This window comes from Calonectris borealis, chromosome 13 (genome assembly GCF_964195595.1).
Source record: "Calonectris borealis chromosome 13, bCalBor7.hap1.2, whole genome shotgun sequence".
Lineage (NCBI taxonomy): Eukaryota > Metazoa > Chordata > Aves > Procellariiformes > Procellariidae > Calonectris > Calonectris borealis.
In genome coordinates, this window is record NC_134324.1 from 16,281,458 (window position 1) to 16,297,693 (window position 16,236).

General features: G+C 43.4%; 2 protein-coding genes and 1 long non-coding RNA gene across 4 annotated transcripts in view; 1 reads left to right on the top strand and 2 right to left on the bottom strand.

Moving 5' to 3' along the window:
- Positions 1-883, bottom strand: part of TBC1D8B (TBC1 domain family member 8B) — a 38,552-nt gene extending 37,669 nt beyond the window's left edge. Inside the window, exon 1 of one of the 2 annotated variants that reach the window (XM_075162304.1) lies at positions 670-883. In XM_075162304.1, the coding sequence (XP_075018405.1) occupies positions 670-799 (130 nt within the window). In that variant the 5' untranslated portion in view covers positions 800-883. The remainder of the gene's footprint in view (positions 1-669) is intronic. The other variant, XM_075162303.1, reaches the window with a different exon arrangement.
- Positions 884-1,048: 165 nt separating this feature from the next.
- The window catches only part of LOC142087741 (uncharacterized), a 28,538-nt gene continuing 13,350 nt past the window's right edge, over positions 1,049-16,236 (top strand). The window contains exon 1 of the long non-coding RNA XR_012675578.1: positions 1,049-1,686. This is a non-coding gene — a long non-coding RNA (uncharacterized LOC142087741). The remainder of the gene's footprint in view (positions 1,687-16,236) is intronic.
- The window catches only part of RNF128 (ring finger protein 128), a 29,751-nt gene continuing 20,232 nt past the window's right edge, over positions 6,718-16,236 (bottom strand). Inside the window, exons 3-7 of the mRNA XM_075162306.1 lie at positions 14,049-14,120; positions 13,359-13,441; positions 10,649-10,745; positions 9,629-9,797; positions 6,718-8,151 (exon numbers count right to left, since the gene is read on the bottom strand). Coding sequence (XP_075018407.1) covers positions 8,036-8,151; positions 9,629-9,797; positions 10,649-10,745; positions 13,359-13,441; positions 14,049-14,120 — 537 coding nt within the window. The 3' untranslated portion in view covers positions 6,718-8,035. The remainder of the gene's footprint in view (positions 8,152-9,628; positions 9,798-10,648; positions 10,746-13,358; positions 13,442-14,048; positions 14,121-16,236) is intronic.

Sequence of the window (16,236 nt, forward strand, 5' to 3'; positions counted from 1 at the left end):
TTGTTTTTAAAACAAGTGATCAGAAATGCCTTAGCAGCAGCTCATTTCAAGCAGCCTCGGATGCATGCAGGAAAAGGGATTTGGAAATGAGCATCTTGCCAAAGCAAGACAGATCCATGATTCCTTCTGACGTCTCCTCTTCCAACAAGCTGCAAATCTAACTCTGCCAGGGTGTCCGTTGGAGCAAAGGGCTGTTAAGCTAGTACCAAGCGCTGGGCTACGCTGACCTCAGCGCTACATACCACCCCAGCCCTGACAGGACGCTCATCCCCACCGGGCTCCTCCGCCTGTGGTACCACGGGCGCCAGCAGGCCCTATCCCATACGGAGTGTGCCGGAAACTTCATCAAACCTTCCTTTTCCCAGTGGGATGTCCTTTCAAATGCCTCTCTCATGAAAGGAAAAAAGCGGGGGGTGGCGGGGGAAAGGAGGAAAAAGAGAACCACATGAGAAGCCCCATGAAGGTCAAGGGCTCCAAAACTCGGCCAGGCCTCCCCTCCTCCCCGCCCCTCTGGAGCGGGGGTCCCAGGACCCGCAAGCGGCCGCACTCCCCCTCCAGCCTTTCCTTGGCCCCTTCTCCCGCCGGCCCCTGAGGGATCGGGCCTGAGGCGGCCCCGCCCCGCCGCCGAGCCGAGGGGAGACCCTGCCCCGGCCCCCGGGGGGGCAGTACCTGCCAGCCCGCCTCCGCCCTCCTCGCCGTAGCCCCGGCGCCTCTGCAGCACGAAGTACTGGTTGGAGCGCTCCTGCACCCACAGCTTGAGGGCATTTTTCAGCAGCACCTCCTCGGGCTTCAGCCACATCGTGGCGGCCCCCTCACTCCCCGCCGCCGCCGCCGCCGCCGCCCATGCCCGCCGCGCCGCCCGGCCTCCCGCTCCCACGTACACAGCCCAACTGCCAAGCGCCGCCGCCGGGGGGGGAGGGCGGGGGGGCGCGCCCCTGCCCCGAGGCACGCTGGGAACTGTAGTCCTCGCGGCCGCCTGGCCGCGCAGCGCCACTGCCTCAGGGACTACAGCTCCCGTCGGGCCTTGCGCGGCCGCCCGCCTCCTGGGCTGTGTGGCAGCAGCCTGCCTGGCCGTCAAGGGGCAGCTGGAGGGAGGACGGGGGGACTCCGCTTACAGCCCCCCGAGGCTCGTCCCCGCGGGGGAGGCGGCGCGAGAGTTATGGCTCCTTCTGTCCCACTGGCTCGGGGAGAGGCTCTTCCTTCCGCTCCCCGCACACGGTACCTCCCCTGCCCCTCTCCGGGAGCTGTCCGGCCCCAACCTCGCTCCTCTCAGGCAGGGCCGCAGGCGGCTCGGATCTCCCCGGCGGGCCTCCAGCGTGTCCCTAAAATGCCTTCATAAGGCAGTTGGATACTTTTTTATCCTCTCTGCCAATGAGAGAATTCCTATTTTCAATTTTGGCCAAATGTTATACCATTTTCAGCCCAGAAGACAGACAGACGTCTCCAGAGACTTTGTTTGGCTTTTACATTTGTTTTCCTGTCAGCGCTAAGCCTTACACTGCAGCAGGAGACTGGGGTGCAGAAAAAAAACATGGGAAAAACCTGCCATGCAAGGAAGGGAGCCACGACCACCACCTCCACCGACTACAGCACCCCAGTCACAGCACCCGTGCATGTCCCCTCCCCAGTCACAGGCCACGCCAGGAGCAGAGGAGCAGCCCCACCAGCTGCAGAAGCAGACATATGGTCAGTGTTGCCTATTTACATTTCACGTTATAAAAAGACAATCTGCCTCATTACTTCTATCACCCAATACGATTCAGTGCTAATTTGGCGTGGAGTAGACGTTTTGGTTGCCTTAACAACAGCTTGACTCATGGTCCCAGTATTTTCATGATTTGTCTGCAAGACCTTGGGCATCTGTCATCAATGACTAGCTCTTCAGATTATTTGCAGACTGACTTTACCAGTTCAGTTGTTCTGTGCTAGAATAGATCAATCTATCCTGTTAAGGAACAAGACAGCAGCTTTCCTACTCGTCGGGACTGCATTTGAGTATCTGCTCTTACTACTGTCTTCTGTTGCTGTCTCCTCCTGACTTAAAGAGCTGTTCTCTCACAGCCAGGTTTCAAAAAAAATCAGGTGCTGGAACTATTCTGCCATACGTGCCTGGCAGCCGAGCATTTCCCAAGGCTCAGGCACGACCTCGGGACTTGCTTTCCATGAGCACTGGTCAGCACAGCGTAACTCCCAGCTCCCCATGAAGTTAGATCACAGCCACCCAGCTGCTCAGTCCGCCCATTATTGAGCCCCCTCTCTTGCCGTTTCTTCTTCAGTCTCTTCAGTATATCCCAAAGAGCTTCAACTCTCTCCCTGAGGCCTTACACTTGATAGCATTCTGCTTCCTAAATGGTATCTTTTGGTGCTGACTAAAAACACAAACAAAAACCTTCCAGGAGTGGAAGCCCCACTGCCTCCTCCACTCCAGTCACTGGTGCTGGGGACTTCTCAGAGTTACTGTCTTTTCCCACCTCCATGCAAGATTCGCTCCTGGTCCTGACACAATCTGTCATTTGGTACAAATGGAGCAAGTAGGACATTCCCGTTTCCCAGGAGCTCCTCTGCAGTTTGCTGTCCTATCAGATCCTTCCCTTAGCACTCTCTTCCCAGCAAAATTGACCTTCCTAAGATTTTCAAGAATAATGCTTTATTGATTGTGTATCATACAAAAAATTCAGCATAGTTGTTTAAACTCAGCCTCTACTTTGAGCTGTTTCTAAAAAAAATTATGCACATCATGCACTAACTATAGGTTGCAAACTTGGCACTTTTGCTTTATCCTGTCTTCCTTTCATTCCTTTCAACAGTCTCAAATGTACTTCATTACCAAAAATGCTTCTGCCAGCACTGGTCTATTTGCGAGCACAGGCATGACGAGATTTTGCCAAGTGCTCACAGAAAGATGTTTGGCAGTGCCCGCCCAGTTCCAGCTGCGTAAGGAATCGCCCACCCAATGACACCAGTGTGAAAGCAGAACTGAGTGTGCAGTCACATTTAACTCACTGGAAGGCTTCAGAACTGGGTGAATTGCACTGGTATGAGACTTTTTTTTTTTTCTTTTCTTCCAATCACTCATTGCACCATAGCAAGAGAAGCTGTAGTACTAAAAGGTTTTACCTTTGGGACTGAATATAGATTTAACTAACACCTACTATTCTTTTTACCTGTTTTTGAACAGAGTAGGAAGCAACAAATTTCTGGTGCTTTACCTTTACTAGAAAGGAAAAATGAATTAAAAATCATTAGCCAGCATGTGTTAACTGACACAGATAAAACATTAATGAGACAAGGCAAACAACTCCTAGATGTACTAGCACATCGCTCTTCATGAGGCAGTTTCCTCAATCCCCCCACCTGAAGTGTCTGAGAGTAACAGACATTAGCGGGTTCCTGGAGATTTACCAGCTGAACTGATACAGTGATCCCTGCATGGCTGCTGCTCGTCTAAGAGCATTCCCAGAGAGAGTGTTTACCGTTTAATTTTCCCCAATTAGCCAAGCCCTTGGATAGGAAATACGTATTAAGGATCTAACACAGGTCTTCTAATTCCGATGCTAATTGTAAGGAGAGATGCCCTTGGCATTTCTGACCCAGAGCTTGGCTTTTGGTGTCTCACACATGCTCAACATGTTAGGACATAGGTTGCTTTCTTATGTAAGAAAGATTCAAACTTTATTAATCTGATAAAAATTTAACAGTAAAATGCTACTGCTTGGAAAATGTCTGTTTTGTTTTCCTCTCCCTTGGTTCAAGGCCTTGAATGTCTGTCTTTTTTCCAGTTCCCTCAGGCACTGGATTCTTAACCAAATACTGTTAAGATGCAAAGAGTACTCCTCTATCAGCTTGGAGGAATTCGTTTATAGACACTTAAATTCTTTCTTAATCAGTGCACAATCATTCTACAGTCTAATCAATGCATTCTACAGCAACAGAGATCCATTTAGAGCTACAGAATTTTTCTTTCACTGTATTAAAGACCTCCTAGATATGGTAAATTACTTCCCTCAAGTAACCATAGCAAAGATTATATAAATAGATAAATAGCTATATAAATAAATTTTGGCTTTGCTCTGTATAACCAACAGTTGAACAGCCAGTGCAGAGAATTACGTAGCTGTTAATTCACAGTGGGTGAACATTGCAATTTGGTTTCAAGTTTCCCTCAGAGCCAAAATTAAATTGCCAAAGCCAGTAGATTTTCTTTCATCTATTCCAAAATGCCAGCCATTACACCCCTGTGGGAGTGGAACTCTGTTCAAATCTGCACAGGGAAAACATCAGTCTAAACCTGGGTGAAAAGGCAGGGCTACCTGCTGAGCTGGTGTATGTTAAACACGGAATGAAATTATATTAAATCACACAGCCAAGGTAGATGTGTACATTTATTCTGTTCAACTGTTAGGTCATTTGACCAGTGCAGATCTTTCCATCTAAAGACTGAGATGGACTAAGTCCCTCCATTTTATGGGAAGAGTCCAACTGCCCTTTTGACTCAAACTGCTTTTATATGTTTGCAGCCCCTCATCACAAGTCCTGCTTTTCCCTTAAGCAAAAATCTCAGCTATTAGCTATGTTCCTATAGGGACACCTGAAAATTTTCCTCAATATGAGAAAATTGTATTATTTTGGTTTGGGATTTAAAATAAAATCCCGCTGCTGTAAAGCCTGGTTTACAAGAAAGCACAGTAATCCAGCACCAGGTGACAAGGCTTCCTTTCCTGCAGGGATAAAAAAATCTTTCCCAGTCCCCCTTCGAGAGCATGCAAGCATCTGAGTGAAGTATCTAGATCAGAGCTTTCCTGGGGGAGAGATAAATGACAGCAGCGAGTAAACACTTGGAGACGACACTGGAACCTGTTCTGCTTTCTCTTTGGGGGCAGAATAATTGACATGTGACTCAATGGGAATATTATCAGAGTCAAGAGGCACGCATTTGAGCAACCGTTGCCACTCGTGGGCACAACTTCCAGCATCTTACATGCAAACGTTGGTGGATATATAGCAAAACCCAAAACTATTGCACAATAACAGCAAGTTTGCATCGCATTTCAGGAATGACCCTATCCCCAGGCACATTCCTGTTTGTCTCTTGCTTAAAGGAAAGAGTCTATTATGCCATAGTGCACATATATATGTATACATAACACAGAGCCATTCAAGCCTGTAGCATCACCAAAAAAAAAAAAAAAAAGAAAAAAATCTGCTGCACAGTGCTCTAAGCAGGGTCAGCTAAAAACAGCTGCTCTCCATAGAAGCTTGAAAATACAGAGTGAGAGTGGAGCTTTGAAATTTTTTTAAAGCAGGTAGAACTGTAGCAATGTTCTCAAAGGGAAAAACCTCTGCAGAGTTCAGTGAAATAAGAAAATGGTTTTTTCAAAGTGGGACAGCAACAGACCCAAGTTCAGTATCATAGACTGCGTGCATGAAATTTGCACACTTTCATTTTTAAACAAAAACCCTTGCATAGCTAATATTTACAAATAAATCTGCACACACAAGAACATGGCAGACTGGCAGGTTAAGCTGCAAAACCAGAAAAGCATTAAATTCTTCTGCCTAGCAGTAGCTCAGATACTGTTCAAGTACAAACACTACATCTATTCTTTTAGCGGTACTTCAGATTCGATACAAGAATCTTAAAAATCTTCCTGAAAATTAGTGTAAGTGCCTTGAGCTCCAAGCAAGTCCACATCTTGACAGAATACATACACATGATCCTATAGTTGTATAAGTTCACTGACATGAACTGCTGCAGCCCCCAGTACTCCACTAGTGCATTCCTTGAGAAAATGCTGTGCATCCACTTTATCCTTAGAAATATCAGTACTGGAAAAAAGGCAAGTTTATTGCTCTTAAAAGACAGTAATAGAAAGGCTTGAATCCTATAAACAAGGAAACCCAAATGTATGGATTGGAACAAGGAAAAAAAAAAAACACCAAAGCGCCTTTCAATGTATTGAATTGATCTGAATCCCCCTTTTTTTTTTGAAGGTTAAATCTTGTTCCTATTAAACACAGAAGACTGGTGGATGATTTCATGAGAGTGTTCAGGGGTTGCATATTTACATGCTTGGCTGTTCCTTTCTCTGCACTGCACTTCAGATGTAGAACAGAAAGGTGATCACAGCAAAATACAGCTTTGCAATTTGAGCCCACAACCAACCAATGCTTCCTACACTAGACTTGGAACTGAGCTAAAAAGAAGCACAAGACTCAGTACTACCAAACTGGCCAGGGGAGTGACAAGCTTTTACTATATCCAATAGTCTAGTACAGAACAAACGGCATTTGTTTTTAAAATGCTTTTTCTTACAAAGCAAGCATAAACTTTTGAGTAAGGGAGGGATGCTGAGCAACCTGACAGAGGGACGTGAGGTGCAACCTGTCTGATCTGAAGAGTTCAAGTAAGACTGCCTTGTGCCGAACATGCCTAGAAGAACAGTTCAGAGGTATATCAAGCAGCTCACTGAACACACCCTAAGGTGCTTTCTTTTATATAGAGTACAGGTACTAGGCTTAAGCCTCTCAACACAATTTCAATCCACATAACAGTAGCACCCTGCACATAATTAGCACTCCTCATTCCAATTAGTTTCAGCAAGCGCTGCTGCTTTTTGGCCTCCCAAAACTCAATGAGTTTTGGGGTTGTCGGACAGGGCAAATTCAGCATCTGTTTCCATATAAGAGCTGGTAATCAACATTTAATGTCAGTCAGGATCATCAAAATATAGTTTTATTTACATTTTCATATTCAAATTCAATACAAATCATGAAATATTTACAACAATTTTAATTGTACTATAGATAAGAAAATGCATTGCTTTTCCCCTTCAGATTCAATAGTACTTTATTGCGGGCTTTAAGACAAGGTTCTGCTAACATTAGAAACAAGCCATAGATACAAAGATTAAAAAAAAAAAAAATTAAAGTGCATCTGTAAGATGTCCTTAGTTACCTTCGCTGGGCAAAGCCATACACTTACTATTGAGGCACCCAGTGCCTTCTCGACCTCAGTTCAACTCCCCACAGATGGCAGACAACTTCTCCAATCATCTGTTACGTTTACAGCATGTCAGCCCTCCCTGCAGCTTTAGCACACAGGCAAGACAATGCACAGCAACAGTCCAGCATTTTTCAGAGGCTGGATCATTTTCTGAACAAAACACAGCAGATCCTTTGGGAAGAATCTATCTTTTCATCTTTAGTTCAGTCTTCCTGAAGTCATCCCAGACTCTCACAAAGCCAGGACTCTGGCATATTGCTGGTGCTAGAGATGGTTGTAACTCCAAAAATCATGGAGGATCTTGGAGGATCTTTCAGACTGTCTAATATGAACAGATTTGAAAAGTTCCTGTAATTGTTCCCTTTACAGTATTGTGCAAGTCAGATTTGACCTGTCAGCTTGAAGCTCTCTTTTTTCCCTTTAGGAATGTGTGGTTGGCAGGTTGGAGTTGAGAGGTAGAGAATCAATCTGTTTACTAGAGAACCAAAGACACTGTGGGCAAAATCCAGTTTGACAGGCATTAGTTTGTACTTTCTCGTATCGAATTAGTACACTGAAATATTAAATACAGTGTTGCTTTAAACTAAACTGTGTCTGGTAAATAAGTATTAGACCAGATCAAAATCAATTTGTTTACAATGAAAATCCACTTGAATTAAAACAAACAACAAAAAAACCCAAAACAATTCCCAGTAGAGACAGCTACAACATAAAGAATCTTCTCCTTATTTAAATGACTCAAACACTGAAGAGAAGCTTTGCTGAAGATGGAACTTTTGTTTTAGTGTTAAAATCTGATGTTTTTCTTTATATTTAAGACAGCTTTATCTGAAGAGTGCTAAAACTAAATTCCACAAGGGAGGTGTAGTTTTAAGAATGGCAAACCATACAATTATGATTTGAACAAGTCTATTTGATCTCAGCATTGCCAAGGCAGTATTTTTCTGCTACAGTCTTGCAATGTTTGTTACACACGTGATGGCAGTAGGCAGCTCCTTGCAGAAGACTTACACCGTGGTGCTGGGCATGTTCTTAGGACCTGACTTCACGAACTTGTGTTTCGTCTGCCTCAAAGCTTGGGTTGTCAACGTGTGGAAGGACATTCCCAACTGACTGGGATTCATTGTTTACAAGATGCATGTTGTCATCTGTCCAGAACAAAATCAAGAAAAGACAAGTTAAGAAGTGTCATAGGCAAGCTTCTCTACCTTAAAGCAAACCACGGTTGCTGTATTCCACAAGCCTACTGCAGTGGTCTTTTCCCAGCACTTTTCCTGCAGAGTGGGAAATCCAAGGCCATGCTCTAACTACGACTTCTGTTGCCCCTCATTAGTTTGTGAGCCCACTCTTGACACTACCTGTCATTTCTAGAGGTATCAGTATCTGTTCGGCTCTGGAGTTCACTTCTCACTACTGCTGAGCAAGCCTAGGTTGTGTGCTCAAGTGGCAGAAGGCCATGTAAGGCTACAAAATCCAGCTATAAGGAGATTGGCAATTCTCATATAACATTAGGGCTGCTGAAGACAGGCATCAGGAGCAACTTCTAGAGACTAGGTTCGGGTTAAACCGTGGGACGCAGGATGATTCAGAGAGGAAGGCCTTCTCTCTATAGACTAACCTTGTTAGGCCAATGTTAGTGTGTATCCTTGCCACTCAAAGTGAGAATACACGAGGGCCTGAGCCATATAACTAATCCAGCATCACTTCAGTTGCTTATAGGGATGCAATTTCAACTTCTGATGTTTAGCTTATAGGAAGTGTTCTCTGCTCTACTGGGGTGCCTAAACGGGGCACTCCCATACACGTCACTCGCTGGAGCAACATGTCCCACAGATGGCAGGCAGCAAATCCCGCACTTTCCTAAAAGCGAGGTTTCCTGCAGAAAACTAAGCAGACACAGCCCTTTCACCTCTGAACACTTCCCCGCTTACTCCTCTTCCCAAGGCCATCCCACAATCCAGGGAATAGTTACTTTCATTTGTTTACCTAGAACATTTCCTTTTTTAAAAATCAACAGGAACACTGAGCATGTGTTGGCAAGTTGAGCACTAAAAAGACATTTTCAATTTATTTGCTCTTGTTCAAAAAGATAAGGTATTTGGAAAAGCTGATAGTCTTTTCCAATTAAAATTCTCTGAAAGTGTTCAAGGATGACTCAGCCTTGGTAAAATCTGAAATTCAATTGAAGTATTTGTCATCTCTATTTTGCATCATCTAAGCTAGAGCAGGACTGACTCCCCAGAAGTTTTCTGTAAGTAATTAACTACTTAAAGCAGACGGATCTGGTGGCAAAGCAACACTCATTCATCCAAATGAAAACTCCAAAGAGACAACGAGATGAGGGACATCTTCAGAAAAATCTCTTTGGCCTTTAAGTAGTAAGCCTCTGATTTTCATCTAGTCTTTTCATAGACTTCAGCTTTTAATTCACATTTAGGTTGTATTTCATTTGAAAACAAAGACCAAGTGTCAGAGCCAAGTACTAAAACAAAAGGGAAGATTAAGATTACCCTGAAAAACAAGGTATTCGAGCACTGTGAGATGTTAAGGCAAACCTCCCTAATTCATAGCATAAGCAACGAAGTGCAATGCAATCTAGCAAGACAGATGAAACAGTAGACGCACTTTCTGATGGTGCATGTTCCTCCAGAACAGATTCATCTGCTCCTTGTACAGAAGCATATCCAGATGATGCCGTTTCACTATGATTATCCTCTTCATTAACTGTAGAGACATTTGATGTCCCACTGGATACTGTGGCTTGCACAGACTCGGCCGCTTCTTCTCCATCCACCTTTGTGAAAAAAGAGAAAACGGTTAAGTTATAACTTTGTAGGAGGCTGCACCTTCCCAGGAGACCAACACCTGCAAGGACCAGAGTCTAGCGAACTTTTACCCAGGAAAAAAATAAAAAATTAAATTGAAAAAAGCTCTGCTGTTAACCACCAGCATTATAGGTGAAAACCAGTTACTGCCTAATTGAGTGGGAAGTTGAGACGCAGCTTCTGCATTCTTCAGCCAGCTCTTCCCTTTTACTGCCCAGTACCAGGAAAATAGATTCCTCCTTCCACTCAGCGCAGATCTCCCTCCCCCAGGCAAACTCTGTCATACATTTTAGCTGGTCCAGGCAGTGTCAGGCATTGGCAACAGCACCTTCCCCGGCACTTGCCACAACAAGCAGTTGCAGAACACATCAGAAATTCCTTACGTATCCTAGGAAGTCATGTGGCTCCAGGAAAGCCATACATGCTAACACATTCACTTTTCAAGGACTCTGGGTACTTAGTAACTGAATAGAGGCTGGTTTCAGGGACAGTACGAGTTGTCAAAGTCTGCCTAAAGCTTTGAGAAACACCCTTAGCTGCAAGCGCAAGAGCTAAGAGCAATTCTTCAGTCACGCATTACAATCAATTTTGGTTGACATTCTGCCCAAGGCTTTAGATGATACCAACTCAGACCAGGTCAGCTGTAGGCTTCGCTAAAGGGGACCCAGCAGTTAGTCCTGTAGCATCTCCCCACTGACATGGCAATGCCTGTGCTTATCACCTGCGCTCTAGAGGCAGCATGAAATAGCTCAATATGTGGTTACTACACTAGTGTGATACTGATAATGGCATCTGCCACTAAGAAAGACTACTGGCTTACCTCAACACCCAAAACTTTGAGTATGTCACATTTGCACATCGGGCATGTCCTGTGTTCCAGAAGCCAGGGGTCAATACAGTTCTTGTGGAAGAGATGGCTGGTGGAAGAAGGTAACCAACAAGTTAGGTTTCATGCCAGGAAAACTGTTTATGTGGCAGCTATGAAGGCCCATTTAGAAACACCAAGAATTTATTAATTCTAGAATGGATTACCTTATTTTGCCACAAGTTTCAGTTGAACGTTACGGATAGTTGATTTCTCAATCTGTAGCTTGAGATTTATACTTATTAGTATCTCTACACAACTTGCTAGAATTCGGCATTATCATCTTTGCTACATCAGACTTAAGCTTTTTTTTTTTTTTAAATCTGTGTGCAATACATTCCCAGCTGATAATTTAACTAATACAAATATCGACATCTCAGCCTTAGCTTTAAGGTTAACTTCTGTCATGCAGATGCAGATGACTAAATAGCACTTGTTTCTGTTAAAACTACACAGAAAAATCATCTCACAGACTTATGCTCCAAAGATAAACTATACTCCCACACATTTACTTTGTCTATGCAGTCACTGTGTATTCCGAGTGGATATTTGGCAGGCTGTGTACTCAAGAAAGTAAATATAATTCAGCTATTATAGATGCAAATGTGTGCTTCTATGAAGACACTCAATTCCACAATGGGTCTGAATTAGGCCACAGATTTAGGAGGATGACTTGAAATGCTGTAATCTGCCTATTCCCTCAGCCTGAATAGAAATAGCAAGGCAGACAGGCACTGCTCTATATTAATCAGAACTCTATTATGAGACAAGTGCAGAGATCACCACATCCAGTGCTCAGTATCCTATGCCCCAGTATGATACCAGGATTCTCCAATTCAGCCCACATAACCAGCACTTCCTTCCAGCTGCACCAACATAACGTCTAGAGTACAACCTGAAACTTCCTTTATGTGTGCCAAAGTATTTTAAGTACTTGGACTTAATACTGGTCTTGTGTACCTCTGCTACTGTAAATGCCTTCAGTTCATCTGGACGAGAATGCCTTCTGCAAATACACATGCCCCAGATACTTCGATACCACTGATGTGACTCACAGGAGCATTCGATTGCTTGTTTCTTTCATGGATGTAGTTAAATGCTTTCAACAAGTAGGGTCTCAGTGTCGAGGTCAACCACCAACATCAAGTACATTCTTGCAGTAAATATCAGTTTATAACTCATGTGAGAGAGAATTTAATATGGCTGATACTGGCAGAGATCACCACTGGTGAAGATTATTAAGAAAATGCAGTCATCTTAAGCTAGTGCCTCTTAGAGCTATGTTTGGGCCAAAGAGTAATGAAACATCACAAATGCATGTAAAAGCAGTCTCAGAGCAAAGCATAATGCAGCAAATTTGTGTATAAAGAATACATTCAAAAGAAGTTACTCCCCTCTTAACCCAGTAAGTCATGTTTTGTTTGCAAGTTCATATCAAGATTAGCTGGGTTTATAGGGAAATAATGAGAAGTCAAGTCTCCTATCAGCCAAAAGTATCTAGAGCCTGTCTAAATGCTTCTGTACTCATGGGACTTACTTCATTACTAAACAGGACTACCCACGAGCATAAACCTGACAAGACAACTGAATAATCATTAACACACATGCCTGAAAGCTTATTCAGTTTTGTTTTTTTCTAAACTATTAAGCATTAGGTTAAGGAAGTTTGTGGGTAACACCTTAACAGGCCAACATCTGGATATCAAAAGAGCTTAGAAGTCCTACTGCTTGGGAGCAGAGAAAGCTTTTGCAAAACTGTAACCTAGTGCAAAGGTAACCCCAGCTCAGATTTGATAGTGTTTGACAAATAACACTGCTCAGCACACAACAGCAGCTACAGATTTTTCCATTCTTCACGATTTCGTTTTTCCTACATCAAAATTTTTCCAAGTGCTTTTTTGTAACTCTCTACAAGCGTTACAAAACCTCTTTCCATACAAAATTTGTGCAGTTCACATTGCAGTCCTCTGATTTTAGAAGCTTTGCCAGAGCAGTCCCATTCAGCAGGCACAGGGAAAAGTCCCACAGAACAGCCCCTTAAGTCCTGAAAAGGCTTCATTGCTCATCTCAGGAGCAATCAAATTAAAGTCTTAGTGCTACAATACCGGGCTTCCACAGAAGCACAGCAATGAGATACAACAGTAGAGAATTCTAGAAAAATAAACTGCTATAACTCTATTTTGGTCTCTATTTCAGATAATGCATACAAGAATAGAAATGCTTTCTCCTAAAATACAAAAGTTAGCATGGTTTAACAAGTTTAGAGGGAGCACGACCCTCTTAGTAACCAGTAAACTAAGTGAGAAGAAACGGGCATAGTTTTGCCAGTTATCTGCAATTTAGAGGTAACATTCTTATACACCAGCAAAGGAAGAAATCTTTAAAAGGCCCTGGCATCCCCTGGAGAGGCACTGTGGTCTGCCAAGTTATACTTGTCAATCCACTCACAGGGGAAGTTATGAACACAGGCCATCGGGGCACACTACAAGTGTGTATTTACATAGTTCCTGTTGTTCAAAACACTGTTTGACAGAGATTCAAGAATTCTTGCTGTGCAACAGCTTGATTAAAATTTGATCAGCTTTGTTAACATAGCAGAAGGAACCACCAGTAAGAGGCATGCTTCCAGATTTTGGATTAAGGGGCAGTTTGGAAGACAACTTACTTGCAAGTCAGAATACGCACTACTTCGTTCGGCTTGTACAGCTCAATGCACACAACGCAGCTATCTCCATCGGGACCAGTTTCCTAAAGCGGTGAAATGAATTCACAGCATTAACAGACTTTGAAAGCTTCCTTTGAACTACAGTCAGATTTACTGCAGACAAAGGGGTCTGGCTAAAATAATCTAAGATAGCTCCCCTCCCCTATAGAATCTTATAGAAACACATTGTGTGGATTACTTATAGTCAAGCTGACACTTTAACAGAAGCATTGAAAGTTTAATGCCATGGTTTAGAAGTCCAGCTGCAAACCATCGTTGGATTATTTGAGGCACTACTGTAGAGGTTTAGAAGCTGCTACCCACAGTTTTAGTTACAAAAAGAATAGCCAAGGAAGCAGATTAGATATACTAGTTTACCTTTAAGCATCCATGTCAGCAAATTAAGACCTCTCACCTCATCAAGACTACAAGCAAGCAGCTAAAAAAAAATAATCTCATTTATAAGAATGTGCAAATTGCAAAGTCTTGCACCCCAGAGAAGGACTTGGTCTGAAAGAGGAACCATCTCTTCAACTGACAGTTAGGAGCTCAGAGAGACTTCTGCATCCTGCTCCAGAACTAAGGACTACTTTCTGGATTCTGTGCAAAGGGTGTGCCATAACACTCAGGAAATTATAGGATCAGTCATACCTTGTCCCCCTGCTTCAGGGTGCGCAGCTGTAACTGTTCAATGGCCTTCTTAGCCCTGGCCTTTAGTTGTCGCTGTAACAGAAAGCAGTCCTGGTTAAACACAATCATTTTTCTCTTAAGTGGTAGTTACTCATACTTATCAAGGTGCCTACTGCAAGCAGACACCAGTTTTATAACCCAGATGTTATCAAAACAAGCCAAGTAAGCATGACCATGCTATTTAGAGACAACATGAAACAGTTTCAGGACATATTGATGTGGTTATTGACTCTGGATGACATACCAACAAGGCATTTGGATATGCTTTGTTTTTACCTAACCTTTTCACAAAGCACAGGAATTTCAAGGGTTTCTTCTTTGAGAAGATGCAAGATAATACCTTCATCAGATTAGACCTAGCCAAAACAAACAGAAGCCTTCAAACTGACTTAGTACAGAAGACCAAACATTGAGTCGGACAATCAATAATTTTAACTACTCGCTTTATGACAACTTCCTGCCACAAACTCACATCCTGATGAAAGGTGAGATTCTTTACCAATCGGCTCAGCTACCACCAACGCACCCTGAACTAGTTCTCTGCCACGACTGCTTTACAGAGCACGCAAACAGCTCAGGAGCCTCCTAGCACCAACTGCTCCTGTCAAGTGGAAGAATGCAGTTTTATCTCAATATTGGTTCAAAGTAACATGCACAAAGGAGAAAGAAAAAAAAAAAAGGCTCAGAGCTATTTCTCCCCCTCTCCATGACACAAGGTGTGAAACAAATCAAATGACTAGCCCCAGGTGGATTACAGGGCAGCTTTAATGAAAGCAGAGGAGGAAGCATTCCCCTTCATGCAGTAATTTGCTTGCTGCTGTCAGGATAGCAGGGCAGAGATGAGCAGACAGCAGAAGCCCAGCTTGCCTGGCAACTGTTGCTGTCCAGCTGTCACTGCAAAGCATTTAATAAGCACAGGAGCCAACATCTCTGTTTAAAGGTCACAGGTTGGTGCTGTTCCACCAGCTTGAAGAATATGACTGTCCTCTCCCTCCCTGGTGCTCTTATTGCCTCAGGACACAGAGGTGTATCAGGCAGCTCTGGCAGCGCTGACCCAACACGGCACTTATCTTAGGGACAGACTAGACTTAAGTTTTGCAGCTAACCAAAAATCCTCTTCCCAATTCAGCTGCTCAGTGCAGGAACCCCGCACTGTTAGCTTTCCAGCATTACTTCCCCTTCTGCATTTTAGTTCAGTTACAAGAATCTTTCCTGGGATGAAGGTGCAGCGCTGGTGGCACAAGTACAGAAGGAACAAGTGGGTGGAGGGCTGCTGCTGACATCTAACAAACTCAGCGAGAATTGGTAATTCAAGTCTGCAAAAGATTCCCTGTGCTGAAGCAGTTAATGGCAAACAAGTTGATTTATATGGTCCACTGGGACCCTGTCAAACAGTTTTGGTGCAAAATTACCTATTCGTGTATCAGTGTTGTGTTGGGGTCCTAAGATATAACATCAATATGCACGCTTTTAGAGTTATTATAGAGTTTTATTAGTTGTTAATAGTTTGATAGCTATTAACAACTACCAAGAAAGATATACATACAATCCAAAGGTGAAGGATGCAAACAAGTTTTCAGGTATATTTTTTAGGAACAAGAACTAGTCAAGTTTTCTTTAAAACTTCTAGAGTTCTTCTGCTGAAGACATCAATATATGTTTCTGTATGTCACTTAAGGTTAACTTCAGAATTATGTTCCCCTTGTCAATGTTTCAGACTGAAGCCACAGAGAAGCAGCCACATAGTCATCTCAGTAAACACTGAGGCGCCCAAAAATTTCAGCAGCAAACGTGGTAACATCAATAGAGCAGAATGCAGCAATATTAGTATTTCTCATGTGCAGCCAGAACTATCTGTCACCACTACTTGTTATTGATTGAAAACTAAACTTTCTAGGAATGTACTCCCTCATACAGTATCTAATCTACACATCTAATGTCAGGCCAAGCATATCAGACAGGCCCCAACTGGCTGTATCATTAATAATTTACTGAAACAATATTTTAAGTTTTGCCTGGGCACAAGTTTAATTGCTCTTCATGATATGCACCAATGGCAAAGTCACCTTTAACGCTGATTTTGGTAAGTACAGCAGAACACCCCTCCGGGGGGATGGAGAAAGGTTGCAAGAGGAAGCTTTTTATTGAA